Source organism: Myxine glutinosa, chromosome 14, assembly GCF_964187855.1.
Source record: "Myxine glutinosa chromosome 14, kmMyxGlut1.1, whole genome shotgun sequence".
NCBI classification, from domain to species: Eukaryota; Metazoa; Chordata; class Myxini; order Myxiniformes; family Myxinidae; genus Myxine; species Myxine glutinosa.
Window position 1 is genome coordinate 57,639,752 of NC_136274.1, and position 25,645 is coordinate 57,665,396.

Consider the following 25,645-nt stretch of genomic DNA (forward strand, 5'->3'; position numbering starts at 1 on the left):
AAGGGAGGGAAGGTGAGGAGGGGAGGGAGGACAGGGGGGAGGCGAGGGTGGAAGGGAGTGAAGGGGAGAAGGAGGGGAAGGGAAGGGAGGGAGAGAAAATAGAAAGGGAGGGAAGGTGAGGATGGGGAGGGAGGACAGGGGGGAGGCAAGGGTGGAAGGGAGTGAAGGGGAGAAGGAGGGGAAGGGAAGGGAGTGGAGGGGAAGTTGGAGGGGAGGGAAGGGGAGAGGAGGAGGTAATTTTTTATTATCTCACCTTTCTCTGAACATGTGTGATTGGGACAAATTCAGAGAAAACTACTGTTAAATGTGAGGTTTGTTTTCCAATTTGTGTTCAAAATATAACATTCAATATTTTTTTTGGTATAGAAAGTCGAGGCTCGTGTAACAGCAACACATAAAACACAAAGACATAAACAGAAAACAGATAACATTTAATAAAGGGAGCAGGAGATAAGAGGGGGGAGAGAGAGGGAAGCACAACAACAGTAGAGAACAGGGACACTGGGACAGTGGTAGATCTGTGGAACGGAGAGGGCTTGGGGAAGAGTGGTACACAGGATAAACAAAGGAACACTACTAGGACATTCAGGAAAGAAAAACGGAATTTGAAAAAGGTGGATTTGGGGCATTTTAACGGGGGTAGATATGGTCAAGGTTTTGGATAATGAAAGATAAGATATGGTGGTGAACAGCTATTTTGAAGATCTTGAGGGAGGAGTGGGATTGAAGAGAGTGAAGGAGTTTGTTCCACGGGCAGGAGAAAAGAGGAATGAAAGAGTGAAGGTGAGCAGAGTCTTGATTTTGGCAATTTCACCAGAAAAGGGTTGCTGAGAGATCTTGTGCGACCTGTAGGAATATTTGGGGGACAGAGCACAGACAGAGCAGGGGGAGCAAGGCCAGAGAGGAGTCGGTAGAAGACAGAAAGACCGCCTACTTGCCTGCGTTGAGAGAGTGAAATACCCTCAGAATCTTCATCGCAGGAATTACCAATGATTCTAAAAGCCTCGATTTTGACAGCGTGAAGCCGAGATAGGTGTGAGGCAGGAGCACCTAGGAGGGAGGCAGAGGGGAGAGCAGTATTCCATAAAGCTGCAGATGAAAGCTTTGTCTGTGGTAGTGAGCTCAATAGTGCCCAGAAAGGACTTCGCATGATGGAGGATGACCAGTTGGCGACTGGCTTTGGAGATCAGCTTGGAAATGTGGTTTTCCCAGGAAAGATCATGGCAGATAGTGAAACCAAAATCTTGATGACAACTTATTCGAGAGGATTGTTGAGAAAGTAGATGGAAGAGTTTTCCAGACGGTCTTTTTGGAGAGACTCATAAGTCTAGGTGACTTCCAGCGGATTAGTGAGAGTGTGAGATTTGTCAGGATTGAAAGACACGTTCCACTTATTTGACCAGTTTGTGATTTTCTCCAGGTCTGCGGAGAGTGAAGAGCCTGCTGCCTGTCGATCTGAGGGTTGAGATATGGAGCAGCAGAGGGTGGAATCATCAGCAAAGAAATAGAGAGGATTTTCCTGAGAGTCAGAAAGATCATGAATGAAGACCAGAAAAAGCACAGGGCCCAGAACACTGCCTTGGGGAACTCCAGCCTGGATAGGAAGGGGAGATGAGAGAATTCCATTCAGGGCCACACGTTGACTGTGACCAGAGAGGAAGTCCGTGAACCATGCATGGAGATTTCCATGGATACCATAAGAGGAGAATTTGGAGAGCAGGGCGGGGTGCCAGACCATATAGAAGGCATGGGATATGTCAAGGGAGACTGCTCTGATTTCCTGTTTGGCGTTGATGACCTCCATCCATTGTTGAGACAGCAGAAGCAGCATTTCGAGAGTAGAGTGGCCATTTGTGCTCCAATGGTTGGCAGTGTGTGCCCCGGAAGCAGTGACGGAAAGAGAGTGGCAATCATATGTGTGGGAAAATTGCATGCTCAGTCAGGGTCGCCAAGATGGCAGAGCACTTGCACGGTTCACCAGAGGACCTGGGTTTGATTCCTTGTCTGGGTGTGTAATACAATTAATTATATAAACATATATATATATATATATATATATATACACACATTATACATATTCTCATCCCCCTCTTGCCACCTCCCCATACATGCCTCCCAAAACAAGCTTTGTGGTTCAACAAAGGTTGTGTTCACACACCTTGAGTCTTGAACACAATTGTGTTTCAGTTTTGGCACCGCCTTTGAGACGTCATAGTCCTCGACATAGAACACATATGGCTTCTTTACAGAGCAACACAAGTTGTTGTTCGTCACCTCAGGGCTGATTGAACAGAAAGTATTAAAGACCACCAGAGAAAGCCAGGATTCTCAGGCACACCATGGTTAAATGAATGTCATATTGACCGGCCACATGGCACCATCCCTGCGGTGTGCAAATCAAATATCTGCAGAAATTACTGAAGTGCCTGAAGGAAATATTGTTAGGCTGTCTCGCCAACCAGAGGTAAACAGACAGTTGTCTTTCCCCACGGATCTACACAACATGTCTCTGCGGCTAAACACTCTTGTCCTTCAAGTATGAACACCAAAACATGCCGGCAGGGAATATATTCTTACAGGGAATTTATCGCAATTTGTATCTGGAGCAAATGCATCAATTTGTGCTTTCTACGATTCGGAGGATATATGGGAAAAAGTGCTGGTTCACCTGACAGGCCCTCCCCCCTCTCCCCCCCCCCCCCCTCCTGAATGGTGAAGTGGAATGCTTGAAATAACTATTGAAAATAAAATCCTGGTTCAGTGTGTGGCACGTCGAGTGTATTAAACACCATGCCAACCACCTGCCTTAGGCACTTTGCCTCGAGACAACATGAAGCACCTGCCTGTTTGCCGTACATTATCAATTATCGGGGCAGGAGATGTTTATCAAGAGCCAGATGTTGAATCTCAACTGGAAGTCCTGCTTGGAAATTTCATGCTCCAGGTATAAAACATCGTTTGACAAACTTACGGGTCAACACGAATAATATAATCAATAAATTGAATAATAAATTATATTAAAGCGCAATCAGCGTGCATCTTTGAGTAAATGGTGCGGGGAGGCAAAAACTACCGAAAGTAACTCATTGAAACGGCCTCTTGAATTAATCCTCCATGGAAAACAAGCATCAGCTGATCAGTCGCATGAACGATGTTAATGATGACGATATGAGTCCTGCAAAAGTGATGGATTAAAAAAAAAAAAACATTTAAAATTTATTTTTTATCCACTTTATTTTCACTTGATAGTTTGAACACTAATGTCATGACCCAGTAAAAGCTTGTGTTGTGTTGTTGTTGCACACATCCAGAAGGTAAGGGGAAGGCATATTAAAGCAGGAGTTGGAAAATGATAAAGTTGGGGAAGTGCAGGGCCGATGTTATTGTAGAGTATAAGGAGAGGGTGAGGGCCAAGTACGAGGAACTTAGCGAAGAAGCGGAAGGTTTGGAGGAGTGGAATAAGTACACAGAAGCGTTTATGGTAATTTCAGAAGTTTTGTGTGGAAGAGCATCGTCACGGAACATAAACAAGGTATGGTGGCTAAAGAAAGTAGCGAATGTAGTAGGAGAGAAGAAGGAGGTTTGGAATAAGATAGAGAAGATCAATAATAGAGGGGGAGAACCGGATGCAGGGTTGATGCACCTGTATGGGCAAAATACACCACATGGCCAAATGTATGCCGACACTCCTTCTAATTAGTGCATTCGGCAGTTTCAGCCACACCCATTGCTGACAAGTATATATAATCAAGCACACAGCCATGCAATCTCCATAGACAAACATTGGCAGTAGAATGAGCCATACTGAAGAGCTCAGTGACTTTCAACGTGACACCGTCACAGGATGCCAACTTTCCAACAAGTCAGTTCATCAAATTTCTGCCCTGCTAGAGCTGCCCCGGTCAACTGTAAGTGCTATTATTGTGAAGTGGAAACGTCTAGGAGCAACAATAGCTCAGCCACAACGTGGTAGGCCACACAAGCTGAGTTCTGAAGCACGTAGCGTGTAAAAATCGTCTGTCCTCGGTTGCAACACTCACTACCGAGTTCCAAACTGCCTCTGGAAGCAAGGTCAGCACAACAACTGTTCGTCGGGAGCTTCATCAAATGGGTTTCCATGGCCGAGCAGCCACACACAAGCCTAAGATCACCATGCGCAATGCCAATCGTCGGCTGGAGTGGTGTAAAGCTCGCCGCCATTGGACTCTGGAGCAGTGGAAACGCGTTCTCTGGAGTGATGAATCACACTTCACCATCTGGCAGTCCGACAGACGAATCTGGGTTTGGCGGATGCCAGGAGAACACTACCTACCCGAATGCATATTGCCAACTGTAAATTTTGATGGAGGAGGAATAATGGTCTGTGACTGTTTTTCATGGTTTGGGCTAGGCCCCTTAGTTCCAGTGAAGGGAAATCTTGATGCTGCAGCATACAATGACATTCTAGACGATTGTGTGCTTCCAACTTTGTGGCAACAGTTTTGGTAAGACCCTTTCCTGTTTCAGCATGACAATGGTCCCGTGCACAAAGTGAAGTCCATACAGAAATGGTTTGTCGAGATTGGTGTGGAAGAACTTGAGTTCTTCACCTCCTGACCTCAACCCCATCAAACACCTTTGAGATGAACTGGAACGCCGACTGTGAGCCAGGCCTAATCGCCCAACATCAGTGCCCGACCTCACTAATGCTCTTTTGGCTGAATGGAAGCAAATCCCCGCAGCAATGTTCCAACATCTCGTGGAAAGCCTTTCCAGAAGAGTGGAGGCTATTATAGCAGCAAAGGGGGGACCAACTCCATATTAATGCCCATGATTTTGGAATGAGATGTTTGATGAGCATACACGGGTGTGATGGTCGGCCGCCCGCATACCTTTGACCATGTAGTGTAAGAAGGCAGCAAGGATAAGGCAAGGAATGACATGGGAATGTGTACAGAAAGTTAGTCAAGGATGGTGGAAGATGATGATCTATAAATTGGCTCATGACATGGATGATTGAGAATGGTAAGGACATGAAGGGACGACGGTGATTAAGGATGGTGAAGGTACGCAGTTGCCAGAGAAGGGTCACTCTTGAAGGTATGGCAAAGCTATTTTAAGGAGCTGTTGAACAGGGGAGGAAGCAATGGTAAGCTGGTGTTATGTAGAAGGGAACGAGAATTAGTGAAGATCACGGAGGAGTTGGTGTTGGGCTAGCGGCTAGGGTGCCAGCTTAGGATCCCAGGATCCTGGGTTCGAATCCCGGTCGATCGCTGAATTAACGCCAGGGGGGTTGACTCAGCCTGTCATCCTTCCGAGGTCGGCTAATTGAGTACCAGTTCACTGGTAATTCCCTGCTTGTCGTAAAAGGCGACAAAAAGGGTTGGCGTCAGGAAGGGCATCCGGCCGTAAAACATTGCTTCAAAAAGGGGACCAAAAAAAACAACAACAACCACGGTCCCCGATAAAGGCCAACCCCTGCTTTGCGGGGGAAAATGGCCTCTAAATGTGGTTATTTTATATATTTTTTACGGAGGAGGAGGTGTGGGGAGCATTAAAGAAGATGAAGAGGGGATGACTGCCAGGCTGTCAAGATGAAGACATGATGACTGCCAGATGAAGATGGGATGAGGTACATATGGAGATGCTAAGTGATATGATGTACGTAAGGAGGAGTTGGAGTCAGTTGAATGAAGAGGCTGTTGAATATATGAATGAGGGTCTGATTCTGGAGAATTGGAACACAGAGAAAGTTGTGCCAAAAAAGAAGAAGAAGAGTGATCTAAAGGATCCGGGGAGGTACAGATGCATTATGCTCCTATGTCCTGTCATGAAAATACTGGAGAGGATTTGGAATGGCAGGATAAGGAAGAGTGTGGAGATGAAGATCAGCGAAGAGCAACAGGGGTTTAGAAAGTATAGGGGGAGGACGGATGTGATGTTCATGCTGAGATAGCTGGTGTATAAGAGATCAGATGTGCATCGTAAAATGGCATCTGGATTTTTTTTTGTGGACCTGGAGAAGGCCTATAACATGGTCCCGAGATAGTTGGTGATGGTAATATTGAGATGGAGAGGAATGCTAGAAGCAGAAGTTAGGTTGGTGGAAGGGATATACAAGGGAAACGAATGGAAGAATTTGGTTGGTCCTCAGATGTCAGAGAGGTTGAGCGTGAACATCGGGGTGTGGCAAGAGATGAGGCATTGTCCCAGAGTCTCTTAGCCCACTCTTGTTTAGCGTGGTGATGGAGCTAGTAAGCAGGAGGATAAAATTAATGGTATTCTGGGGAGGATGTAGTATGTGGAAAACCTGGCTGCTGTGGTGGAGAGTAAGCGGGAGATGCACGGGTTAATGGGGGAGTGGAAGGAGACATTCGGGAAGCATGGACTGAAGATGATTATGGAGAAGATGGAAGTAATGTGGGCCGGGCAGCAGAGAAAATACATTAACATCAGGGTAGAGGGAAAAGAGACCAGAAAGGGAAATAGGTTTGAGTATCAAGGGGGAACAGTGACCAGGGATGGTAGTTCGGAGGCAGAGGTGTGGAGGAGGATACATGTTCGTGTGAATGCATCAAGGATAGTGGAGGAATTTATGGCATACACAAATATCAATGAAATTGAAAGGGAACGTTCTGGTGAAGTGTGTAATACTGGCCTACCTTTACGGTCTGGAGACTGTGACACTGACAGAGAGACAACAGCAGAGGCTGCAGGTTTGTGAGAACAACTGGGTCATGAGGATTGTGGGAGTGAAGAAGGTGGATAGAAGGACAATGGATGAACTGAGAGAGGACATTGGTGTGCAGATGAGCTTGACAGGAAGATTGGTAAGAAGCCGGCTGAAGTAGGCTGGACACGATGTAGATGATGGAAGAGAGAGTGACAAAGAAAGCAGATAGGTTGAGGGAGCAAGATAGGAGGGAACGAGGTAGACTACGGCTGAGATGGGAAGATTGTGTGAGGAGGGATACCAATATATTGCGGATGGTTGGATAGTGTTGGCTGAGGACAGAGGAAAGAGGAGGAGTATCGTGTCCAAGGCAGGGCAAAAGCTTGGTACAATTCAGCCTCACCCTTCATAGGCAAGGGAGGAATAAGAAGTTTGAACAATAAAGAATTCTGAGATCAAAATTATTCGTGAAAATAATCAGGATGCCACCATTTTAGCAATTCCATAATGTGGAGAGTAATGCCCAATGTAAAAAGCAATTTATACTTCAAATTTAATGAAAAGTTATTCCTGAATTATAGAAGGCACACAAAAGGTGAAATATCTTCAAAAGCAAATAGTATTGTTTCATCATGACATACTTAATCAGCAAAGTAAAAAATGTACAATATTATTAGTAACGAGACGTTAACAAAGCAAACATGTGGTTTATATGTCAGGGTTAAACAAGAATTGAGATTTGAGTGAGTACCTTTACTAAACCTTCTTCATGCAGGCTGATTACATCCAGGTCAAAATCTGTGCGTAGGCCGTTGGTGCTATTAAAACGAATTTGGCCTGTGAGACCATCCCATTGAGCCTGCAGAAACAGAGTGAAATGTAGATGAGGTGCCAGGAAGGAGAAACAGAAAAATACATGCACAGTACTGTGATTCTATATTCATTTATAGAATGCCATAATTTTCACTGCGTCGAGCTGATTGGGTTGCGTGAGTAGGTGAAACAAATTGATCAAATCAAAGGCCAGCACAAGAGACTTGTGTAGCTTTCTTAGCTCTTCAAGGGAGGGAAAGTTTCACACCACCCAATATTCAAAATCTGCCCGACAAAATAAAAATGGCAAAAAATACATATATACACACAGAAACACACACACACACTCACACATTTCATATTATATATATATATATACACTAGAACGAAACTCTTTGACGTCACGACGTCGACCGACATGCCTCCGCCCACATTATTACATCATTATAATACTTGCACCAAGTTTGCTTTAAATCCATTCAGCTGTTCTCGAGTTATAACAATTTTTACCTGACACGACCACTGACCTTTGACCTCGGGACCCCACAATCGAATCTGTTAATTTTTACATCATTATACATACCTGTACCAAATTTGAATTACAGTCATCCCTCACTATATCGCGGTTCACTTTTCGCGGCTTCGGTACATCGCGGGTTTTTCTCGCTAGTATATGTAAAATTATATCGCGGATTTTTCGCTCTATCGCGGGATTTTGCGGTATAAATGTATTTTTATATACTATTATTTTAAATATTTTTGTGGTAAAATAAGCATTTTCTAGCCTAAAAAATTTAAAAACGTAAAAAAATAAGAAAAATACAGTAATTAAAACATATTACAAGAAATAAAATATTGTACATAGTGTACAGTAGAAGGGTAGACAAAGAGATAAAGTCGTGCGTATGGAAAACGCAGATGCGGCAGCTTCCACTTGCGCTAGTTACCCACGTAATGGGTAACTGTAATGCTCTTTCTGGCTGTGCAGTACATTCATCATCGTCATCACCTTCATCGTCATCAGTACTGCACAGCTAATTCATCATCATCTTCATCACGCAAGTTGTAGTATTGAAGAGCCGGGGCTCTTGCTTGATACGGACGAAATGACGGGCAAGACACAAACTCGTCCGAGAAGATATTTATTCTCAAAACCAACTCGGGAACACTGAAAAGCCCGTTTATCGGGCTGCATTATAAAGCACAACCAGAAACCGAAAGCCACGCCTCTCAAGCGTGGCGTGCTTCGGTGGTCACGTGATCAACAGGTGTAGCTGATTATACCCGCACGCGCGCGCTTTGGCGGTCACGTGACCAGCCACTCTGGCGCCGGGGATCCCCGCCGGTGACGTCACCGGCTGGAGCAAGGAGATTCTAATGCTGGTCTTGCTTGGGGAACCCATGGGTCGCTAGAGTATCTTCAATGGTGAGTACCCATTAGAATTTTATATGTTGTTAAAATTACGTATGTTTAAGAGTGTAAAAAGTGTTTAAGAGTATAGGAAGTGTTTATAAGAGTATGGGAAAGGTTAATAAGAGTGTGGGAAAGGTTAATAAGAGTGTGGGGAGGGTCATAAAGCTTTAAAATATATATAAATAATAAAATAAAAATATGGTCACTACTTCGCGGACTTTCGTCTATCGCGGGGGGTTCTGGAACGTAACCCCCACGATAAACGAGGGATCACTGTATACCCCTTTAGCCGTTCTCAAGTTATAGACATATTACAGACTCATTTGGCCCTTTGACCTCTTGACCCAAAAATCTATTAAGTTCATCTTTACATCATTCTACATAAGTGTACCAAATTTGGTCAGAATCCCATCACTGGTTCACAAGTTATTGCAGTAACAGGATTTTTACGTAACATGACCTCTGACCTTTCTGGTTCATGACCTCTGACCTACAGTAAGTGTAGACACGTCGAGATTTGACCCCATGACCCCAAAATCTAATCAGTTCATCTTTACCTCATTATAGAGAGCTTCGTAAGCGAACCTCTATGGCAATTGCATGTATATGTAAATCCATTCAAAATTTCACTTTCATTTCAAATTTCACAAAAAAAAAAAAATTCTAATTTTTCCCCATTCCCTTGGGAACAAAATTTCATGTTGTCATTTCAAATGTCCCTTCCATGATCCGCCATCTTGTCCCTTCCATGATCCGCCATCTTGCTCACGTGATCTTGCTTTGGTCTGGCGCGACCGATAAATTATTTTCACCTGGTGATTAAAATCAATAAATTACAATACAGTACTGTACAGAACGGATTTTGAATTCGAAACCGCTCATCATTTACGCCAGCTACACCGACTTCATTTAAGCCAGGTACACCGATTTCAGTTTTCCGCCATCTACACCGACTTCAGTTTTCCGCCAGCTACAACGACTTCATTTAAGCTAGGTACACCAATTTCAGTACGTACCTGCCAGTCGGACCTACGTACCTGGTCCAGTCGACTAGAAGTCTAGACTATATCGCCTACAGTAGGTAAGTCCTGCATTCTATCCCAATCTATCCATTCAATAAAATTAATTTTAATTTTAATTCTAAGCCCAAAATCAAACAACCTAGCCTAGCTAGGCCTAGGCCTACAGATGTTTGCGAGGGCTGCGTACTTGATCGACTGACCATTGTCGACGAAGCTCTCACTCTACGCAATGCGTATTCATATTACATACCTGCACCAAGTTTGACTAAGATCCCTTCAGCCGTTCTCAAGTTATTGCGGTAACGAAAACCGATCACGGACAGACGGCCGGTTAGAGACATATTACAGACTCTTGGCCCCAAACAAAGGCAGAGATGTCGATCTAGACTATTACAGACAACCTGAAAACATCATGCCTCTGGCGACTTCGTCAACGGAGGCATAATAAAACAGGATAATGCTGTCTACAGAATAAACAGGATAAACAGAATGTCCCACCCTGAAACACAGAAATGCTCCTCGGAGAGAAGAAGTATGAAGTAAAAGTTACTTCAAATTAATCCAATGCTCCGGGAAAATTATAATTTTTTTCATTCAGACCAAACATTGAACCTGGGCGGTGTATAAGGAAGGCAACAACTTGCTGCTTTCAATGCTCCCGAACACCTCGGGACCCCAAAATTTGCTTCAAACCCTAACACTTACGGGAAATTTATAATTATTATAGAGCTTGCTTCAAATTAATGCAAACCTACGGGAAAATTATAGTGCTGCCCCAATTTGGTGAACGGCAAAGAGGAAGTAACGGCATGCGTTGGACGGCGGAATGGCGGTTGGGCCACGTGACTCAATGTTCTGCTGCATTCAAAATGGTCAGTTAAACACTTGTATGAAGAATGTCAAGCTTTGTAACAATCATGTCATGGGCCTTTATAATGGTATTGACCTCAGTTTTCATGGTATGAAGTGCATTTGGAATATATCCGAGATATATACCCACCATGATCGATGTGTTATATAATTATAAGCAGTGAATGTTTTTGCTTCAAACATCGGCGACAGGGACCACCTCAGAAAACCCGTCATTAATGATTATAAGGTCTTTGTCCGAGTAATTCGGGGAATCTCACGACTGCGCTGTGAAAGAAGCTTTGTTATTATTTACTTTTGACGATGTGTATAAAGCAAGTTGCCGAGGAAGGCGCCACCGTGCTTCGGGAACCGCTGAGCCAGCTATGTGACGTCCTGGCACTCCCTCACAACACACAAATGGCGGTTCGAGACCAAGTGAGCACAGAACCAGATGCGGGGTGCTATCTGTGTAGACACTGCCTCAATTAAGCCGTTTGCATAGTTGTAAACACTGAGAGAGGAAAATGCAGGAGAATTGAAGGGACCCGTGATGCAAGGGAGGGGAACAGCAGAGGGGAGTGGGGGGTGGGGGGCAGATGGGGGTGTTGGAGTCGGGGAGCATTGGGTGACGGTCTGCGGAGGAGGGTTGTGTGTTTTGAAGGGGATGAACGGTCGTAAAGGGGAGGGAAGGTCTGGGAGGGCAGGGTGAGGTGGGTCTGAGAAATGTGTGTGTGTGGGTGGGGAATAATTTCCCGGGTAGAGGAATATTGTAGTCCAATTTGAACCAAACATCGGCACTTCAATTGTGTGCAATGAACTAAGGTACCAATATGAACCGAGGATGTGCTGCGATATCTTTGTTTAGAAATGTGATTTTAATTATTATTATTTTAGCCCTTTCAATGAGGGCAAGAATAATAAATAGCAGCCAAATCTCACTCTCTTACTATGTCTCTCCGAAAAGATCGACTGGACAACCCTCCCATCTACTTTCTCAACAATCCTCTCCAAGAAGTTCTGTCACTCAAGCTTTTGGGTCTCACTATCTGCCATGATCTTTCTTGGGAAAACCACATTTCCAAGCTGGCCTCCAAAGCCAGTCGCCGACTGGGCATCCTCCGTCGTGCGAAGTCCTTCCTCGGCACACCTGAGCTCCTCACCACATACAAGGCTTTCATCCGCAGCTCAATGGAATACTGTTCTCCCCTATGGGCTGGTGCTCCTGCCTCACACCTGGCTCGGCTTCACGCTGTTGAATCCAAAGCTTTCAAAATCATTGGAATCTCCCGCGATGAAGCTATCTCTGAGGGCCTTTCACTCACTCACCGCAGGCAGGTAGGTGGTCTTTCTGTCTTCTACCGACTCCTCTCCGGCCTTGCTCCCCCAGCTCTCTCCGTGCTCTGTCCCCCAAATATTCCTACAGGTCGCACAAGATCTGCCAGCAACCCTCTGATGGTTAAACTGCCGAAATCTCGGCTCTCTGCTCACCTTCACTCTTTCATTCCTCTTTTCTCCCGCCTGTGGAACAAACTCCCACACTCCCTTCAATCCCTCTCCTCCCTCCAGGTCTTTAAAACAGCTGTTCACCACCATCTCTTATCTTCCCCCATCCATAACCTTGATCTTTTCTACCCCCACTAATTCACCCCAGATCCACCTTATTTGAAATTCCAACTTATTTCCTGGAAATCCTGGCAGTGTCCATATGTTTATACCTCTCCCACCCCCCCCCCCTTCACATGCCTCCCCCCCTTCACATGCCTCCCCCCTTCACATGCCTCCCCCCCAAAGCCCTCTCCCTCCCACAGATCTCTCGATGTCTCCATGTCTCTCGGTCCCTGCTCTCAAATGTTGTGTTTGTGTCCTTCCCCCTCTCTCCCCATCTTGTCTACCGCTCCCGATGTTATTTGTTTTATGTGTCTGTTTGTCTTTCTGTGTGATTAATTTTCGCTCTTTCACGAGCCTCGATCTTGTATACAAAAAAAAAAAAAAAAAAAAAAAAAAAGCAAAGCGGGCGAAACCCATCCGCTCATGCATGGTGAAAGGAAGCTGTGGTGGCCATATTGAAAATCGCAGCGTGCCCATTTTCGAAAGGCATCTTCTTCTACTCAACCACAACACACACTGCAAACATGGATTTAATCGGACAAGCCGTTCTGCTCGAAATTGACGGAAACCAATTTCAAGATGGCTACTGTGGCGGCCATATTGAAAATCGCAGCGCACCCATTTTCGAAAGGAACCTTCTTCTACTCAACCCCAACAAACACTGCAAACATGGATTTAATCGGACAAGCCGTTCTGCTCGAAATTGACGGAAACCAATTTCAAGATGGCTACTGTGGCGGCCATATTGAAAATCGCAGCGCCCCCATTTTCAAAATCAACCTTCCTCTACTCAACCCCAACATACACTGCAAAAATGGATTTAATCGGACAAGTCGTTCTCGAAATTGACGGAAACCAATTTCAATATGGCTGCCGTGGCGGCCATATTGAAAATCGCAGCGCGCCCATTTTCGAAAGGAACCTTCCTCTACTCAACCCCAACACACACTGCAAAAATGGATTTAATCGGACAAGTCGTTCTCCTTGAAATTGATGGAAACCAATTTCAAGATGGCTGCCGTGGCGGCCATATTGAAAATCGCAGCGCCCCCATTTTCAAAATCAACCTTCGTCTACTCAACCCCAACACACACTGCAAACATGGATTTTATCGGACAAGCCATTCTGCTGGAAATTGATGGAAACCAATTTCAAGATGGCTGTCGTGGCGGCCATATTGAAAATCGCAGCGCGCCCATTTTCGAAAGGAACCTTCCTCGACTCAACCCCAACAAACACTGCAAACATGGATTTAATCGGACAAGCCGTTCTGCTCGAAATTGACGGAAACCAATTTCAAGATGGCGACTGTGGTGGCCATATTGAAAATTGGAGGGCACCCATTTTCGAAAAGAACCTTCCTCGACTAAACCCCAACAAACACTGCAAAAATGGATTTAATCGGACAAGCCGTTCTCCTTGAAATTGACGTAAAACCAATTTCAAGATGGCTGTCGTGGCGGCCATATTGAAAATCGCAGCGCGCCCATTTTCGAAAGGAACCTTCCTCGACTCAACCCCAATGCACACTGCAAACATGGATTTAATCGGACAAGCCGTTCTCCTTGAAATTGACGGAAACCAATTTCAATATGGCGACTGGGGCGGCCATATTGAAAATCGCAGCACGCCCATTTTCGAAAGGAACCTTCCTTTAATCAACCCCAAGACACACTGCAAAAATGGATTTAATCTGACAAGCCGTTCTGCTCGAAATTGACGGAAACCAATTTCAAGATGGCTGTCGTGGCGGCCATATTGAAAATCGCAGCGCGCCCATTTTCGAAAGGAACCTTCCACTACTCAACCCCAACACACACACTGCAAAAATTGATTTAATCGGACAAGCCGTTCTCCTTGAAATTGACAGAAACCAAAAGTTGACGGACGCCCGCCCGCCCGCCCGGGCGACAATACCCCTTAGCCCATTGGTCTGAGGGGTGAAAAGGGTCCTTTTTGGTATTTTAAGGGGTATTTGGTATAGAAAGTGGTATTTTATCATGGTCCCCCAGCTGATATACTCGCATATGTATTTAATATGTATGTATTATTCTTTTCTTTTCTTTTTCTTTTTTTTGTATACAAGATCGAGGCTCGTGAAAGAGCTAACATTAATCACACAAAAAGTCAAACCGACAAACAAAACACAAAAAATAAGGGGAGCGGCAGACAGGATGGGGAGAGAGGGGGAAGGACACAAACACAACATTTGAGAGCAGGGACATTGGGAGAAATGTGGGAGGGGGAGGGCTTTGGGGGAGGTGGGAGAGGTATAAAACATATGAACACTGCAAGGACTTCCAGGAAAGAAGTTGGAATTTCAAAAAAAAGTGTATCTGGGGTGAATTCGTGGGGGTAGAAAAGATAAAGGTTTTGGATGGGGGAAGATAAGAGATGGTGGTGAACAGCTGTTTGAGGGAGGACCTGGAGGGAGGAGTATGATTGAAGGGAGTGTGGGAGTTTGTTCCAGAGGCGGGAGAAAAGGGGAATGAAAGAGTGAAGGTGGGCAGAGAGCCTAGATTTTGGCAGTTTAACCATAAGAGGGTTGCAGGCAGATCTTGTGCGACCTGAAGGAATATTGGGGGGACAGAGCACAGACAGAACAGGGGGAGCAAGGCCAGAGAGGAGTCGGTAGAAGACAGAAAGACCACCAACCTGCCTGCGGTGAGTGAGTGAAAGGCCCTCGGAGTTAACTTCATCGCAGGAGATTCCAATGATTCTGAAAGCTTTGGTTTCAACAGCGTGAAGCCGAGCTAGGTGTGAGGCAGGAGCACCAGCCCAGAGGGGGGAACAGTATTCCATTGAGCTGCGGATGAAAGCCTTGTATGTTGTGAGGAGCTCAGGTGTGCCAAGGAAGGACTTCGCACGACGGAGGATGCCCAGTCAGCGACTGGCTTTGGAGGCCAGCTTGGAAATGTGGTTTTCCCAAGAAAGATCATGGCAGACAGTGAGACCCAAAAGCTTGAGCGACAGAACTTCTTGGAGAGGATTGTTGAGAAAGTGGATGGGAGGGTTTTCCAGTCGGTCCTTTCGGAGAGACATTGTAAGAGTGTGAGATTTGTCAGGATTGAAAGACATGTTCCACTTGTTTGACCAGTCTGATTTTTTCCAGGTCTGCAGAGAGTGAGGAGGCTGCAGACTGCCGATCTGAGGGATGAGGAATGGAGCGGCAGATAGTGGAGTCATCAGCAAAGAGATAAAGAGGATTTTCCAGAGAGTCGGAGAGATCATTGATGAAGAGCAGAAATAGCACAGGGCCCAGAACACTACCTTGGGGAACTCCAGCCAGAACAGGAAGGGAGATGAGAGAAATCCATTCAGGGCCACACGTTGCCTTCGACCAGAGAGGAAGTCCGCAAGCCATGAGTGGAGATTTCCAAGGATATCATAGGAGGAGAGTTTGGTGAGCAGAGCTGGCTGCCAGACCGTATCGAAGGCACGTGATATGTCAAGTGAGACAGCTCTGATTTCCTGTTTGGCATGTATGTAGAAATGCCGTACACAAAATATCTCTATATCTATCTATCTCCCCCTCTGTCTCTGCCCTTGTCACCTTTGTCTATCACACTTTCTGCACAAATTTTAATACTCATAGATATATCAAATTGCTGTATTTTCTGCTTGCAATAAGCTCTATAAACCTGTTCCGAATGGAAAACGTCCCAGAGTTAGAGTTTTATGTAGTGGAAACATAGAAACAAGTCAGTAGTCTGTTTAGCTTTTCTGCATTTGGCCAACGTTAGTGGTTCATTCTCCAATAATAAACCTGCCGGGGTGCAAAATCAATTGCTCAATTACTCAACTGTCCCCAAAGCTTGATATTTATGTCACATATAGATTATGCTTTGGTGTATAGGTGTACGCTTTGATGTCATTTCTGTATTATGGTAGGAGATAAAAGAAATGGCAGATTTTTTTTCTTTCTTTCGATCTTCCAAGAAAATGTATCCCAAGATGACAAACGGCCCTATTACTTTCCCAGAATAGGCAATTCAAAGCCTTTTTCTTCATTTTCCAATGCCCGCTTGCCATGAAAGGAAAAAAAGAAAGGAGATTTAAAACAGTTTGAACAACATTAAAACGTCTGCAATCTTGAATGGCAATGTCTTTCCCCTTCTTTCTTCTTTCCCCTAAATAAATTGGATAGTCGATCAATAACTCCACGCACATCCTGTGTGAGTGTAGACACGTCGAGATAGGAGATGCATTGCCAAAGCCTTTTCTTCATCATTTGCAAATTTACAAATGCTCCAACAGAGATTACTGGGTGTGACACAGGTCTTTTCTCCAGCAGGATGGTCCCGCAGCCAGGAGTTTGAGTATTGCCCTATCAGCATGAAACCATAGTATAAAATTTCAAACTTGGTTGCGATTGTGGTTTGGTGAATACATATATATTCCCTGAGCTTCTAGGAAAATAAAACACAATAGCTTCAGGCTTCATTATTCCGCTTGCATAAATATTGAACACTATATTTATATGTGCACATAATTCCAGAGGCAGATATTCCCACATCCATGATGCTCCAAATAAATGCAGAACTTATTCTTTTAAATTCAATATTTTGTGTACTGTGTGCGGTCTGGAGGAATACAAACTTTTCATATATTTGGAAAACTTCAGTCAAAACCACATCGAGCAAATCTGAATGAAAGATGCTTTTAAAATAAATAAATAAATAAATATTGAATTCTCATAACATCAATTTAATTATCATCATGTAATGTACACTGCTCTCTATAGTAACTACAATCTGAGGGAAGCCTCAATGAACAGCACAAATAACAGCACAAATTGCATTCAAAATAAAATATCATAATATCTCAATACCTCCACTCGTTCACGTGGAACACATAAAGAGCCATCAATGATTTCCCCTCGACATGTTCAGATCAGGGGTGTTGGCTTAGGTTTTGGCTTGAGCCTGGTGTTGGCTTAGCGGTTAGGGTGCCGGCTTGAGATCCTAGGATCCTGAGTTTGAATCCCGGTCGATCGCTGAATTAACGGTTGACTCAGCCTGTCATCCTTCCGAGGTCGGCAAATTGAGTACCAGCTTGCTGGGATGAATGATCCCGGTGTGTACCCCGATTTATAATAGGTACACCTTATCCCTGCGCATCGTAAGAGCGTGACCAAGGGTTGGCGTCAGGAAGGGCATCCGGCCATAAAAACATTGCCTCAAACAGGGAACCATGATTGTCATGGGGCCCGCAAGGCTAACCCCCACTCTAGCGGGGAAAATGGCCTTAAAACGATCATTCATTCATTTCATTCATCTCAATATATACAGTATCAAGATAACTTGTATTGCACAAGTATGTAGTAATTAAGTTTGAAACTTCTTTGCAGCCCATGCTTTCAAACTAAAATAAATACTTACACTCAGTTTTATGGCAATTAGGACGGTATTTAATAATCTTACTATAATCCACCAAATGTCCGTCTGTCGTTCGAAGGTACCGCAAAAATGGCTCAACCGATCGCAACGATATTTGGGGTGGGTAATCCTGGGACCCCCTGGAGTAAAATAAGCCATATTGTTTTTCCAATTTTCCAGTTTTTCCAAACATCATGGAATAATTTTTACCGATATGGACAGTGATGTGGCTTTTAATGAAATTCTTCAAATACTGTTTAGATTTTGATGAGAATTACGAACCTGCAGCGAATCCGGAAGTGGACAGATGACGGCAATGTGCGCGTTTGATAATATCCCAATACAACCGTCATTCAATCGTAATGTTTAATCGTTAATAGTGTTAATCGTTTTGCTAAAGTATCAATTGATGATTGGAATTGAGTGAATACAAGTATGATTTTCCATTCGTAATTGTGTTCACCCAACCGTACGGAACTTCACATCAGGATTTAAATATTTGTTTATGTCCCGCATGTTGTTAAAAGTTTGTTTTTTATATCAATGTTATATAATTTGTGATTGGAGTTATGCTGTTTGGAATGAAAAAAGAGATATCGAGTTCAAGTGAATGATGGAATGCCGTGATGGTTTCTACTTTCTAAACGTGAATTCGTAGATTGCCATATGCAGATTCGCCATTGACTGGGTATGGAACAAACGTACTCGTTTGTTTGCGAACGGGTACGTTTTTCATGGAAGTCCTTCACGAACTTGCTGTCCATGTCTGATGTGCGACTGAAGGTACTGCAGTAATGTGGAATTTATTGGTTTCATGCTTTAGCATTTGCCGTTTCTGCATTGTCCGTTTGCTTCTGGCCTCCCACCCGTGCGTAGCACGGGTACCTCACGAGTTCAATCAATGAGAAGAACCAATCTATTACAATTCACTCATGCATTTTATATATACATACATAGACATTCGATGGGGAAACGTTCCTGGAAAATGCTGCAAATGTCGAATCCGTGAATGTGGGGGCATTGTTTCAACGGCAAAAGGTGAGATAGGTTTGCGATTCATAAGGGAAAAATCAAAAATCCCATGAAAAACCACAAATATGCGTAGCACAGGACCACGAATGTAGAATCATGTAAGAAAAAACCGTGAATACACCTGTGAAAAACCGTAAATACACCCACGAAAAGAATGTCAAATCCTCTACTCTTATGGTTGAACTGCCAAAATCAAGACTCTCTGCTCACCTTCACTCTTTCATTCCTCTTTTCTCCTGCCTCTGGAGCAAACTCCCTCACCCTCTTCAATCCCTCTCCTCCCTACAGGTCTTCAAAACAGCTGTTCACCACCATCCTCTAAATCTTGTGTCCCAAACCCATCCCTCTCTGTACCCACCGTACCCAGTCGTACCCTAGCTGCTCCTGGACTCTGTGTCCTTTCCTCCTGACAAGGTGGAAAAGTTTCTGTCAACCCTCGACTCTGATTCTGCAACTAGACCTGACGGCATCAGCCCATGGGTCCTAAAATCCTGTTCTCCTGCTCTTTTACTCCCTCTCTCTGTTCTCTTCACCCTCTCTTTTGCTCAAGGTCATCTGCCATCTGCTTGGAAATCAGCCAACATCACCGCTTTACACAAAAAAGGTGCAAAAACAGATCCTTGCAACTACAGACCAACCAGCCTTCTCCCAATTATCAGCAAAGTCATGGAATCCATCATTGCTTCGGATATGAAATCTTTCCTCTTCTCCAATGGCTTGATCTCTGATCATCAATTTGGTTTCAGACCAGGTCACTCTACTCTGGACATGCTGCTTCTGCTGTCTCAACAATGGATGGAGGTCCTCAATGCCAAACAGGAAATTAGAGCTGTCTCCCTTGACATATCACGAGCCTTCGATACGGTCTGGCACCCCGCTCTGCTCACCAAACTCTCCTCCTTTGGTATCCATGGAAATCTCCACGCATGGCTGGCGGACTTCCTCTCTAGTCGCAGTTAACGTGTGGCCCTGAATGGGTTTCTCTCATCTCCTCTTCCTGTTCAGGCTGGAGTTCCCCAAGGCAGTGTTCTGGGCCCTGTGCTTTTTCTGGTCTTCATCAATGATCTCTCTGACTCTCTTGAAAATCCTCTCTATCTCTTTGCTGATGACTCCACTCTCTGCCGCTCCATTCCTCATTCCTCAGATCGGCAGTCTGCAGCCTCCTCACTCTCTGCAGACCTGGACAAAATCACAGACTGGGCAAACAAGTGGAACATGTCTTTCAATCCTGACAAATCTCACACTCTTACGATGTCTCTCCGAAAAGACCGAATGGACAACCCTCCCATCCACTTTCTGAATAATCCTCTCCATGAAGTTCTGTCACTCAAGCTTTTGGGTCTCACTATCTGCCATGATCTTTCCTGGGAAAACCACATTTCCAAGCTGGCCTCCAAAGCCAGTCGCCGACTGGGCATCCTCCATCGTGCGAAGTCCTTCCTTGGCACACCTGAGCTCCTCACCACATACAAGGCTTTCATCCACAGCTCAATGGAGTACTGCTCTCCCCTCTGGGCTGGTGCTCCTGCCTCACACGTAGCTCGTCTTCACGCTGTTGAAACCAAAGCGTTCAGAATCATTGGAATCTCCCGCGATGAAGCTATCTCCGAGGGCCTTTCACTTACTCTCACCGCAGGCAGGTTGGTGGTCTTTATGTCTTCTACCGACTCCTCTCTGGCCTTGCTTCCCCAGCTCTCTCTGAGCTCTGTCCCCCAAATATTCCTGCAGGTCGCACAAGATCTGCCTGCAACCCTCTTATGGTTAAACTGCAAAAATCAAGACTCTCTGCTCACCTTCACTCCTCTTTTCTCCCGCCTCTGGAACAAACTCCCTTACTCTCTTCAATCCTACTCCTCCCTCCAGGTCTTTAAAACAGCTGTTCACCACCATCTCTTATCTTCCCCCATCCAAAACCTTGATCTTTTCTACCCCCGCTAAATTCACCCCAAATCCACTTTTTTGAAATACCAACTTCTGGCCGGGAAGTCCTTGGTGTCCTTGTGTTTTTTACTTCTCCCTCCCCCCCTCCCCCTTCCCATGCCTCCTCCCCCCAAACCCTCTCCCTCCCAGACATCTCCTGATGTCCCTGCTCTCAAATGTTGTGTTTGTGTGCCTCCCCTTCTCTCCCCATCTTGTCTACCACTCCCTCTTTTTATATATTTTGTTTGTCTGTTTGATTATATATATATAGAATATATATATATATTGTCGTGTGACTCCCCCTCGGTTAAGACCGGGGAAATCACGGATAGCAATCGAGCTTACTTGAGGCGTTCGGTTCAAAGGCGGATTTCACTCTATGCACGCGGGAGGAAAGAAGAAAGAGGAAGTAGCAGCGTGATTTACCTGACGGTCCGGGCGCATTCTTCAACCTGCGAAAAGTAGCTCACAAACGGAATTATGTACAAAAAGAAACAATTTCTTCTTCGGAACCCGAGAACAATGGACGCGACGATAAATAAATAATCCCCTATAGCAGGACGTCCCCACACAGACCTCGACTACAGGACATAGGAAGAATGAAATAAAGCAAACGTTGTGTGGTGCTCTTATCTGTCTGAATGTCGGGTCGGTCAGACTCGTCATTTAGGCCCCAAGCGTGCAGTCAGGGTACGGCCCCAATCCCCGGGAACTACTCGGCCATCGGCGTGACCAGGCCTCGATGACACCTCTCGCTCGCGCGCTGCCGGGCCAACGTCCACCGGTGCGCGGCAAGCCTCGCGGCCCCGCGCGATGAATAACCAGGGAGGATGATCGTCGGTGCTCCACCGTCTCTCCAACGTCCAACAAGCAAGGCAATCTTTGGATCGCAAGGGAAGAGGTCCAAACGGAGAGAAAGGAAAAAGAGGTCCGGGCAGGAAGGAATCCAACAACGAGAGGGGGACAAGATGCCAGCGAGCTAGTCGTTTTATTGCTCGTTGTCTGACGTCAGCTCTCTCTCTCTGCCAAATCAGTGCATCGCTTCTTCATGGCCTTTGGCGCCTTCTCATGTCACTGGCGCTTCTCCTCCAACCAGTGCGTTGCTTCTTGTCGTTCTTTCGCGCCCCTCCTCACTGATTGGCCGAGTGTCTCGCGCCTTTGGTGGTAGTATCATCAGTCGGTGGCCAATCAGTGTCGCATGTCCTTCATCTTCCTTCCTTTCCAATCGGTGCCCTGGTTGTTACTTGCCCCTCCCCTGGCCAATCACAAGTTCTCCTGGGAGTGTCTCCCGGCCTGCCTGTGCGATGTTTGCTCATCATGCCGGCGTTGTGCGCGGCCGCTTCCGGTCTGCTCGTCCAGGTGTTTTATTATTATCGTGGCAGAGAGGGAATTAATTAATGTGTATGCGCTAATGGGCCTAACTAATGTATATGAGGTGTTGCCATGAGGGAGACTGGAATGATCACAGAGGGGACGTCACACCGGGGAATTAGCATAAACCGTAGAAGTATTTAACATGCCCCATTCCTCGTAAAATGGGGACGAAGATACACCTTAATCCGAACAAACCGGGCAAGACAGGACCCTGACTTACTGTACATCGAAATGGTTCTTCTTCTTCGCGACATCGGAGCACCTACCTACGCAGATCTACCTGGATCTATATATCCCCCGACCCAAATTTCATAACAATATATATATATATATATATATATATATATATATATATATATACATACATATATACATATATATACATATATACATATATACATATATATATATATATATATATATATATATATATATATATATATATATATATATATATATATATACATACATATATATATATATATATATATATATATATATATATATATATATATATATATATATACATACATATATATATACATATATATATACATCCGACCCTACCCTTCTACATCTTGAAGAGGTTAAACAGGTAGTAGATTCTATTCAGGTGGATAAAACCATCAAATCTCGCTTGGTTCCGAAAGATCCTCATTGCCCTAACCTTTATTTTCTCCCTAAAGTACACAAGGTAAACAATCCAGGTAGACCAATCATATCTGGCTGCACATGTCCAACTGTTCTAATATCAAAATTTGTTGACTGTCATTTACGTCCTCTCGTGTTGAAGCTCTCCTCATACCTCAAGGACACAACCAGTTTTCTGACCCACATCCAAGGATTGAACAGAATATACTCACCTTTCAACTCCCAAACCATTTTGGTCACAGCAGATGTTACATCCCTCTACACTAATATTCCACATTCAGAAGGCCTGTCTGCATGCCGCAAAGCCCTCGATACACGACAAGTCCCAATACCACCTACTCAAGACCTTATGCGCCTATTAGAACTGACACTCAAACTGAATAATTTCCAATTCAACGGACAACATTACATTCAAACTCAAGGTACCGCTATGGGTACCCTGTTGCACCATCGTACGCTAACATCTTCATGGGAATGATAGAGGCCAAGATCAATGCACAACCTCATCATGGAATCTTGGAAAAATCCTGGGTACGTTATATTGATGACATCCAGTTCATCTGGTCAAAATCCCCCCGTAGTCTCACCCAATTCCAAAATGAATTAAATTTGATTCATCCGACCATCAAGTTCACATTCGACAGCTCACAGTCCGAAGTTCACTTTCTAGACACATCACTCACGCTTCAAAATAACAGACTCGAAACAGAACTATACACCAAACCAACAGACACTCACTCTTACCTTCTCCCTTCTTCATCTCATCCTAAACATACAATTGCAAGCATACCATACAGTCAAGCACTCAGAGTAAGACGCATTTGCTCAACAAAAATGGCAGAAGAAACTTCTCTCTGCCAATTAGAAACACACTTCATTGCAAGAAACTATGACCCTCACTCTGTGAAAGAAGCAATAACCCGAGCAAAACGCATACCGAGAGCAGACCTTCTGACTTACAAACCCAAACCTGCAACTAACCGTGTCCCACTGGTAACCACCTACTCTGCTACCTCATCCCAATTGCCAAGTATTCTGAATAAGGCCCTTCCTCTCCTCCATCAATCAGAAACACTCGGCACCACATTTCCTCAACCTCCACTGACATCATTTCGACGTGGTCGGACACTCAGGGACCTCTTGGTAAAAGCAAAGCACCCACAGCCCCACAACAAAGAAACTAGGATCCCTGGCTTCTATAAATGCACAGCAAAAAAATGTATTATTCACAAGCATTTACTAGAAGGAAACAAATTTTGTAGTTCTAGCACTGGACAAAAATTCCCCATCACCTCCTATATGAACTGCAAATCTACATGGGTCATATACCTAATCACTTGCCAAAAGTGCAACAAACAATATGTTGGAAAAACTGAGAATACACTCTACACACGATTTAATAACACCCGGTCAGAAATCAATAACTTCCACACCAGTCAGGGCAAATCTCTACCTTACACGATACACTTCAATCAACCGGATCACTCTATAAATGACATTCAGATCTCTGCCATTGAATCAATCACAAATCGATCACACACCACGATTCTGAAACGTGAGTCCTTTTGGATACATAAACTTCGGACAAAAATCCCTCATGGCATAAATTTTGATGATTAAAGCATGTTCCTACATCAACCCAATCAAATTGTTAACCGTAACCCATTCATTCATTCATTCATTCATTCATTCATTCATTCACCCATTCATTCATTCTACCTTTGTATGTCATTTATATAAATATATAAATATATTATATGAATATAAATGGCATATGAATATATGCTTGTATGTTTATGTATGTATGTATCCCTATATTTGTATATACACGTGCACCGGAAATGTAACGCAAACCGTAACTGTAAGCTGCGCTTCACTTCCGTTGAACTTGGGGCCGGTGAGTGAACTTTGGCGTGGCTCTCCCTTCTGTATGCAATTTTTTACTCACATCACACATCTCACACACATCACCATACACACTTGACTGATATACATGCCTGCTGTTTTTGTAGACTCAGAAGAAGACCTTTGTTGGTCGAAAGCTTGTCGAATTAAAGATCGAAGCCCTGAAGCTACGTCCGCGTCTTATTCAATCTCCCGATTATATATATATATATATATATATATATATATATATATATATATATATATATATATATATATATATATATATATATATATATATATATATATATATATATATATATATGTATGTATATATATATATATGTATGTATATATATATATGTATGTATATATATATATATGTATGTATATATATATATATATATATATATATATATATATATATGTATATATATATATATGTATGTATATATATATATATGTATGTATATATATATATATGTATATATATATATATATATATATATATATATATATATATATATATATATATATATATATATATATATGTATGTATATATATATATATATATATATATATATATATATATATATATATATATAATATATATATATATACATATACACATACAGTCACATGAAAAAGTAAGTACACCCCATGTAAAGTTTTGACTTTTTCAACATATTTCAACATACAGCTATTTGATCTTCATTTCTACAATATTGATAGATAAAGGTGATATAATATAACAAATATCATGAAATATTTACATTTTGTAGTCCATTGTGTAATTTAAATAAACATAAATGCAAGATTTTGCATGTGGACAAAAGTAAGTACACCCCTACATTTATCAAATTATCACTACTTCAAATACCTAAAATTAGAATCAGGTGCACCAGCTCAGGTGCAAATGATTGAAACATCGTTAGAGAGGATCTTGGAGGAACCTGTCTTAATTAAACCTCAGACATTTCGTTTGGTTTGCTCTTTGTTGTTGAAGTGTGCAGTGTCACCATGCCTAGATCAAAAGAGCTCTCT

General features: G+C 43.7%; 1 protein-coding gene across 2 annotated transcripts in view; it reads right to left on the minus strand.

The window, feature by feature from the left end:
• The window catches only part of LOC137439811 (glutamate receptor ionotropic, kainate 2), a 426,037-nt gene that overhangs the window by 178,915 nt on the left and 221,477 nt on the right, over positions 1-25,645 (minus strand). For both annotated transcript variants that reach the window (XM_068135931.2, XM_078767891.1), the window contains exon 9: positions 7,404-7,511. In XM_068135931.2, the coding sequence (XP_067992032.2) occupies positions 7,404-7,511 (108 nt within the window). The remainder of the gene's footprint in view (positions 1-7,403; positions 7,512-25,645) is intronic.